The sequence below is a fragment of the Wasmannia auropunctata genome, unplaced genomic scaffold, assembly GCF_000956235.1.
Source record: "Wasmannia auropunctata unplaced genomic scaffold, wasmannia.A_1.0 LD336041.1, whole genome shotgun sequence".
Lineage (NCBI taxonomy): Eukaryota > Metazoa > Arthropoda > Insecta > Hymenoptera > Formicidae > Wasmannia > Wasmannia auropunctata.
Window position 1 is genome coordinate 304,119 of NW_012026849.1, and position 8,252 is coordinate 312,370.

An 8,252-nucleotide genomic window follows, 5' to 3' on the forward strand; every position below is an offset into this window, starting at 1 on the left:
TAATATTTGCTTCGTACAACAATTTGGCAGTTTGTTGGTACAAAATGATACCAGCCGGAACTACGAATTACATGTGCAAACAATGTTGAGCTCATAAAATTAGGCTTGGATAAAAAGATGTATGTTCTTGAAAATTTGTTACAATGTGTGCGTGAGATATCGATATGGTAGTAAACATGAACACATCACTACACACTACTACGTCAATATCGCACGCATATATATTCACAAATCGTCGATAAAACAGCGAATTTTTGGAGTTTGATCTCGGGTTTAGGATCCCCTTAAGCATTGCTATTAAACATTTTAATATTCTAGCAATCATTTTGATTTTCGCACAAAATTGTTCTTTCCGTGTAGCAATCGCGAGCTCCATACTTCGATGGCCTTCGCTTTCGTCTGACGTCGACAAAATTTTTTTTTTTTAACAGCAACTTCCTTATTTTTGACAACGTTTGTCGCGGCGTCGCGCAGATATTTTTACTTTTTCTGCTTTTCTTTCAGCGGTGTGGTTTATGCGCCTTTCGTGTGCAGGAAGTGCTCGAAGAAGCGCGCGGAACGGAAAGAGATTATCACGGAAATCGTGGAAACCGAGCAGAAGTACGGCAGAGATCTGCAGATCATACTCGAGGAGTTCCACCGGCCGATGCTAAGAGCGGGCCTCCTCACGTCGGAGCAACTGTCGGCGATCTTCCTGAATGTCGAGGAGTTGCTCGAGCACAATGCCGTTTTAGCCGACAAATTAAAGGAGAGCGTGAACCTCGCTCAGGTAGGCAACTCGCGCAAGAGATATTTCGGTTCTCTCGCGAGCGCGAGTATTCGAAGGTATGTACACGTTGCGAGATTGTCTGATTTTCTCGATTTTCGCGTAGGACCACGGGGACGAGGATCTCCTGACGGTGGACGTGGGCAAGATCTTCCTCGAGTCGGAAAGGATGCTCCACGCCTTCGAGAGCTACTGCACGCGTCAAGGGGGCGCCAGTTTGTTACTACAAAATTTGGAGAAGGAGAAGGAGCTTCTTCGCATCTTCCTCAGGGTTTCTCAAATGGAGAACACGGTTTTGCGAAGGATGAACCTGAATTCCTTTTTAATGGTAACGTCACTTAATTCTCTTTGACTTACAAGGAGAAGGCCAGGTCAGTGTATCACGGATCCTGATCCCAATTTCTTTGGTGAAACTAGAGGCAAAATAAAGATATAGTGTCCGAGCGTTTGATTGAATGGGCCTTAGTTTTCAAGTAAGAATTTTCGAAGAATAAATTTTTAAATAATAATATTCAATGTTTAATAATAAACAGCGATATATTTCTTTCATCCAACATCGGTTATAATAATGCTTGGGAAAAAATACAAATTTTTAAATATGTAAAAAAGTCATACATTACAATATCAGTAATAAAAAATAAAAAAATAAAAAATAAAAACACGCATTAAAAAAATTTTTTTTATTTTTTATTACTGATATTGTTATGTACGAATTTTTTACATAAAAGTTTGTATTTTTTCCCAAGTATTATTATAACCGATGTTGAATGAAAGAAATATATCGCTTTTTATTATTAGATATTGAATATTATTATTAAAAAGTTCATTTTTCGAAAATTCTTACTCGAAAACTAAGGTCCATTCAATCAAACGCTTGGGCATTATATCTTTATTTTGCCTTTAGTTTCATAAAAAAATTGAGATAAGAATCCGTGATACACTGATTTGGCCTTCCCCTTGTTAATTCTTTATTCAGAGATAAGGGACATGAATCATACGTTCATAATTTTATGCATTTTTTTTTGTTCAGGTTCCTGTCCAAAGAGTCACGAAGTACCCTCTGCTTTTGGCACGTTTGCTTAAAGCAACACCCTCTGTTCGACCTGACATCCAAGAAGCGAAAAAGAGGCTCAAGCAAGCACAAACGAACATCGAGCTACACTTGGAACACATGAATGCTGTAAGTATATCGCGTTGCACAAATATAATACAAAATTGAAAATAAACATGCGCTTTTATAATTAATAGGAGGCAAAGGATGTTACGTCGACGAAATTGTGGAGGAGAATATCGATTATTCAGAACGGCAGACGGTCCGTCGGCGAGCAGGATATGGTGAATATCAAGTTGAGAAAGGTATGTTATTTAAATTGCTCTATTTTATACTAAAAAGTGTTAATTGTTCAATTCTCTAATCATACTGTTAAAATTTATGCTAGATGGCCGTTGAGATTTTGGAATGGGCACACGAGGAAGCTAGGTTTGTCCTCGAAGGCCGTCTTCTGGTAGCGCAACCGACTGACAATAACTGGAGACGCGGTCGAACTGTCAAACTCGCGCCTGTTACTGCCATGCTTGTCACAAACGGCAAGGTAAATGTATATACGTGTCTTTAAGTGTATATACATGTCTCGCGAAAAACAATTTTATCTGTAAACACATTTCTATTTTTCAGCCGAATGCCGATTATCCCGAATTCAACGACGAGTCGCTCTTTCCAAAGCACATAGGTATCAAGGAAGCTACTCTACTTCTGGTCAAAGAGAAACTTGGACGATATTCTTTACTACGAGTGAGTATATAGTTCATATTGCATTTTATCGTCCCGTAAATTAAACGGATGTTTTTTTTTAATTGATATCATTTCAGGAGCCACTGTACCTCGACAAATGCATAGTATGTTGTGAAACGGATCTCGAAGATTACTTCGAAATACAAGAATTATCCTCTAAAGAAACGTTTATATTTAAGGTAAGATTTATTTAATTTAAGGGTCTATTCTACTTTGCGGCCCGAAAAAGAAGGCGATCTTGGGGAATTTTTTCGGAAAAGTGATCAAGATCACATACTTTATTGTTTTTACATCTTATTTGTTATACTTTTCTCTTTAGTTTATAATTTTTTGAAATCAATTTGTTAACTGTAAGTCTGTGCAAAGTTCCGGTGAAGAAGCCTTTCCGACTTGAACATAGTGCCATGGTGGAATAAGTACTGCAGGTCGCACCAGTCATCTAAACAGTTAAACCAACAATTTTTCTGTTCAAAAAGAATGTCTCTATGGAATAGATTACGATAATTGATCTTGCATGAAAATTAACAAAATGACGGTCATTTGAAAGAAATTTCGATTTTTGGCCTTAAATTTTGCTCTTGTTTTTGCGATAAAAAAAAGTATTATTGATATTGATATAATCGTAGTCTATTCTATAGAGACATTCTTTTTGAATAGGAAAATCGATGGTTTAACTGTTTCAGTTAACTGATGCGCCATGTTAATCGGAAAAGCTTCTTCACCGGAACTTTGCATATAGACTTAAGCCCGTATCAGACTAAAGATTGAGACTGAGATTGAATTGGGAATTGGAATTAACCAATTAGAAGAAAGAAAACCAAATTTAGTTGTTTTGATTGGTTAAATTCCATTCCAATCTCAATTGAAATCTTTAGTCTGATACGGGCTTTACAGTCTGATCTTGATCACACTTCATTGTTTTTACATTTATTTATTTTTTACATTGTTTTTTATTTGTAACTTTTCTGTTTAATTTATAATGTTTTAAAGTCAATTTGTTGACTGTAAAGCCCGTATCAGACATTTCTTTCCTTTTCGAGTCACAAGGTAGAATGGAACCCTTAAATTCAAAGTACAGCTCAGAGATGAATTTTAATTGCGAAGAGTATTATTGATATTGTATTATGAATAAAATGGTAAACTGACTTATTGCAGGCAGAGGACGGCGCGAGAACGAAAAGATGGTGCAGAACGTTACAGGCTCACGCGCAGTCCCTTGGCGCTTGGCGCAGACGTCGTGGGGCCCTTCCTAACATCATGATCTGCGGTGTAGCGAGGAACTAACGACGGCCTGGATGTAATAATAGGTGCACACGTAACAACGCGTTCCATATTAACGCATTCTCAAGCGATTGAAGCTCTTCAACGGCGCCAAGAAGTCTAAGCGATTGCATAAATTCATGTACATGATCTCCAGATGAATTAGCAATGATTTATTACGGAGAGAGAACGCTAGACCAAAGGATTTCCTCGGCTCGTTGACACGCGGCCGTGTCGATGAGCAACGCGAAAGTCTATAGTTCTTACCGAATCCGAGATATAACCGTCTGTGTTCGGTTTGTTACAGTACGTTGCAGAAACTTGAGTTTCCTACGACACTGTAAAAATAAAAGTGCTACATGCACCTCCGAGTGTCGCGCACAATTCCATCCGATTCCTAATGAATAATTTTAAGTACATATATATAATATATATGTCTGCGTATATATATATAGGACTATTTAATATTAAATGATTAAACCCTTCAAAAAAAAAAAAAAGACGAGTAGCTGTGATATTGACCGGTGTATTGGGTATCGTTTTCTTCTCGCAGATCATTTACGGATGTTAAAAGTATTTTATCCGCCGCATTTTCCATCTGCGATTCTCTTCACCAGTATCGCTTCTTGCGAAAATGATATTAATAGAGGTAGATTTTATTAGAATCGAGGTCATAGGGTTCGCAGATTAATAAGCATCGGAGAATTCGCGTGAATCAGCAGCGTCATGGATACAGGGTGCCGTACATACTACATATGTCTCGTATAATCGGCATGCATCGACAATTCGTGAAACTGTCGGAATACACTTATTTTAATTCCTTTATTCCCTCTCTTTCTCTCTGTCTCTCTCTCTTTCTCCAAATAACAGTATTTTTACTACGTCTAACACAAGCAAAATACAAATTGTACATTGTACTATATTTTTATTTAAGAATTAAGCCATACTGTGTATGTATATATAAATGTATATTTACAGGTTTCCCTCACACAGTTTCTAACTGAAATTCAATTGTAACGAATTAATCTGCTGCATTACAACCTGCGATTTAATAAAACTGAGATTTGATGCATTCCTTTTTTTTTGTCAAAGAGTAATAAATCGTCCCCCGTGTCAGACGCTCGTTTCCTCCAACATGTCCGCGCAGTCCTCTACCACGACATTTCTCGTATTTGTCAACGGTAGTAAGTGCCGGGACGTGCGGTACTTGTACAACTGAAGCTCCGGATGTTTCTCCAGCAGATACTTGTAAGCGGTCGCAAGCCTGTCGATATCCGCCACGGTGAGTTGCGTCGGCCTGATCCTCGGATCCAAGTCGGCCAATTTGTACATCAACAAACCCAAATCTTCGCGGCGCTCCAGCGGAAACAGAGTCCTGTGAGGGAAGAAGCGAACTCGAAAATTTTTGATTGCGTTCATTATTACAAAGGGGATAAAACCCGTAAAGTGAGAGAACGAACTTACTCGACGCATCGTATGCTGTACTTCTGCCTGAAACTGAATATGTGCCTCGTTACCATTTCGAAGTATTTAAAATCGTGTTGCGTGCGCGGTGTGACCAACGGCGTGAACGACACCACTCCCACGTCGACGTCTGGTTTTGGAACGAAAGCTTTGCCTGCACATCATGAATTAGAGCGTAAATAAATTTCGTAAGGCAAATAGCGGAATAAAAAATGGCGCTCTGTTTGATTACCGGGTATGATGAAACGAAGTACCGGATACGTCCAGGTTTGCGCCATTACTGACAGCCTGCATCGTTGGGGTCCCATCGGTGGGGCCACCAAACGTTCCGCCACCTCCTTTTGGAACGTCAACGTCATTTTCGTTCGGCCGAACGCCCATGGCCCACGTCGCTCGGCTATCGCGTGCAGCCACTTGATTATAAGATGCGTCGATAGACTGAACGGTAAATTGCCTATGAGAAAGACATCTGGAGGCTTATCGTTCCAATTCAACTTCTTCTCCGGCGGGAACAGACTCTCCATATTCGTTTTCAGGATATCGTCGTATATTACATCCATCTTCCCGTTAATCGCGCCGAACGAGTCCGTCAGCATCTCTAAAATCGGTTTGAACCGCCGATCCTTCTCCACAACCACCAATCGCTCGGGGACCTTTCTCAAGATGGATCGAGTTAACGCACCCGGGCCGGGACCGACCTCCAGCACTTGACCCCCGGCGAGGTTGCCCGCTTTCGTTGCAATTTTGTCGGTTATATTCTGGTCCAGAAGGAAATTTTGGGACAAACGTTTTATGGCACTCAAGTGGTACAACTTCAGTATCTCTCGTATGGTTGGAAGTGGTGGTAATCGTGGAGCAGACATCTTGAAACGTTAATCTTGTACAGACACACACTTGTGTGAAACAGAGGATTTACAAAGGTATGATATTGGAAAGGAAAAAATATCACTCTCTAAGCTATATATCCTATTATATAAGCGAAAGAAATATAAACTCTTTAACACGATAAGCCAAAAATTTCTTTGTTCACATGTCGAACAAAGTGACCTCTTATGTAATCTTCTTAATCGTCTTTTCTGGCACCTCAAAGTCGTCTAAGAATTTCTCCTGTTTAACTGAATATATTGTGTAAGCGTAAATTCCAATGACACCGAGGCCTAGAGTGATGGCCGTGCGGTTATTAGCTTTACGATATTTCTGCACTACTTTCACTCTCTGCAAGTTCTGCTCTTCCATACGTTTCATATAAACTTTATCTGTAGACTTGATCCTTCCCGCGTCTTTTAATATGTCGACCTTTGGCATAGCCTCACTTTGTTCAAGTCGATCTGTAGATAAAACGATTAAGTTTACTTACGACGAGGAGCATTACGTAAAATATTCAATTCAGATAATTCACCAGGTCCCATTTCCACACACCAGCTTCCTCAATTATTTAGAATAGACTTTTGTTCCTTTTTTGGTTATTACTTCTAATCTCCTCAAAACCTGTTAAAAACAGAATGTTGTAAAAGATTGCCTATTTAAACAATAATAACAAATATTGCAAGTAATAAAACTATTGGAAGATTTAGGTATAGTATTTTTAAATAGTATGCACACACACACACACACCTACATCAGAATTTAAAAAAATATATATTTAAATTCATAAAAATGTCCTCCTCTAATAAAATTATAAATACAAATTGAATGACGTTACTGTTAATAAATCTTTCTAAAAAATTATAAAATTTAACTAACTTAATTTATGCACACATACCTACACCAGAATTTCAAAAAAATATAAATTTAAATTCATAAAAATGTCTCCTCTAATAAAATTATAAATACAAATTGAATGACGCTTTACTATTAATAAATCTTTCTAAAAAATTATAAAATCTAACTAATTTAACTAAAAAACTTTACTCGAAAGGCGCTTTTATCTAAGATTTTGAGGTTAAGTTACACATCGGCTTAATAATTCTTTATTGATATTTATTTTATGTGCATGGCAATTATCAAATATTAATTAGACGCTCTACACTATTTGGCAATGATATTAAGATATCCAAGTTACACATACGATTAAAGAAAATCTTATAATTCAATAACTCTTCACATTGCAAGATTACACGCAACACCATCCGGTGACCAGTGAGACCAGTCCAGTCCAGTCCAGTACTGCCATCGCAGCGGCGATTATGCGCAATACATGATACAAAAAACAGCTTCGTAAGCATCTCCGTTGGTATTATCATGCTTGATATCATGGTCTTATTGAATTTATACTTTTTATATGTTTTATCGTGACATTTATGTTTTTTAAATATATTTTTTGGATTTTTAAAACATGGAAAATAAAATCCAAAAATCTCAGGAAGACACATAAATACAGTTTCGTACTTTCATCTTTAGCGAACATCAATTTTGCTATCATTATAATTATAATTATACTAACAAAAACTTAAATTTATAAAAATCGTTAAGATATAATAGAAAATATAATAAGATAAAATAAAAAATAATAAGGAAGGGGAGGGTCGAAAATAGTGACAGCGGGCAAATAGTATTACTTTAAATTTTTCTTTTCCGCGTCTATTTTACTACTACTCGTTAATAGAAACAATTCTCAAGCATCTATAATCATCTCTTCTGAAAAAACCATAAAAATTAAATGCCAAATATAACTAACGGAGAAATTTAAAATTTTCCATTCGTAAAAATAAGGAAAATCTGGATCTTTTTTTGATATTTGAAATTATATTTTCTTAATTGCTAAATCATTGAATAAGATCTAATCTATTTTATGTTATATGGTAACCTTTTTCCTCTTTTTTGATATAATTCCTATACTTGTATATTAATTTTATTTCTCTCAGTAAAGTTTTAAACGAAAAAGTAGCTCCTGATGGGGCAAATAATGACAATTTTTAGTTGAGTAAATAATGACAAGTCAAAAAGCTTTTTTAATATTTGAATATGATT

The 8,252-nt window shown here is 36.9% G+C and overlaps 3 protein-coding genes across 3 annotated transcripts in view; 1 reads left to right on the forward strand and 2 right to left on the reverse strand.

The window, feature by feature from the left end:
• LOC105451882 overlaps nucleotides 1-4,890 on the forward strand; it is a 38,756-nt gene extending 33,866 nt beyond the window's left edge. Inside the window, exons 7-14 of the mRNA XM_011692596.1 lie at nucleotides 505-769; nucleotides 873-1,094; nucleotides 1,797-1,946; nucleotides 2,015-2,122; nucleotides 2,206-2,358; nucleotides 2,442-2,558; nucleotides 2,636-2,737; nucleotides 3,714-4,890. Coding sequence (XP_011690898.1) covers nucleotides 505-769; nucleotides 873-1,094; nucleotides 1,797-1,946; nucleotides 2,015-2,122; nucleotides 2,206-2,358; nucleotides 2,442-2,558; nucleotides 2,636-2,737; nucleotides 3,714-3,842 — 1,246 coding nt within the window. The 3' untranslated portion in view covers nucleotides 3,843-4,890. The remainder of the gene's footprint in view (nucleotides 1-504; nucleotides 770-872; nucleotides 1,095-1,796; nucleotides 1,947-2,014; nucleotides 2,123-2,205; nucleotides 2,359-2,441; nucleotides 2,559-2,635; nucleotides 2,738-3,713) is intronic.
• On the reverse strand, nucleotides 4,727-6,162 carry LOC105451881 (dimethyladenosine transferase 1, mitochondrial). The gene is made up of 3 exons (XM_011692595.1): nucleotides 5,515-6,162; nucleotides 5,283-5,436; nucleotides 4,727-5,193 (listed from the first exon to the last, which is right to left on the reverse strand). The coding sequence occupies exons 1-3, from the start codon at nucleotides 6,143-6,145 to the stop codon at nucleotides 4,932-4,934; spliced, it is 1,047 nt and encodes a 348-aa protein (XP_011690897.1). The 5' UTR covers nucleotides 6,146-6,162; the 3' UTR covers nucleotides 4,727-4,931.
• A 63-nt stretch (nucleotides 6,163-6,225) lies between these two features.
• Nucleotides 6,226-7,437, reverse strand: LOC105451883 (cytochrome c oxidase assembly factor 3, mitochondrial). The gene is made up of 3 exons (XM_011692597.1): nucleotides 7,351-7,437; nucleotides 6,682-6,770; nucleotides 6,226-6,610 (listed from the first exon to the last, which is right to left on the reverse strand). The coding sequence occupies exons 2-3, from the start codon at nucleotides 6,689-6,691 to the stop codon at nucleotides 6,333-6,335; spliced, it is 288 nt and encodes a 95-aa protein (XP_011690899.1). The 5' UTR covers nucleotides 6,692-6,770; nucleotides 7,351-7,437; the 3' UTR covers nucleotides 6,226-6,332.
• Between the last annotated feature and the right edge of the window lie 815 nt (nucleotides 7,438-8,252).

Bases quoted from the DNA above. Each gene is read 5' to 3' on its own strand.
- LOC105451881 (XM_011692595.1), bottom strand. From the start codon at position 6,145: ATGTCTGCTCCACGATTACCACCACTTCCAACCATACGAGAGATACTG. The intron at 5,437-5,514 runs GTAATCAAACAG...CATGATGTGCAG, and splicing joins ACTTCGTTTCATCATACCCG to GCAAAGCTTTCGTTCCAAAA. The intron at 5,194-5,282 runs GTAAGTTCGTTC...CTTCCCTCACAG, and splicing joins TACAGCATACGATGCGTCGA to GACTCTGTTTCCGCTGGAGC.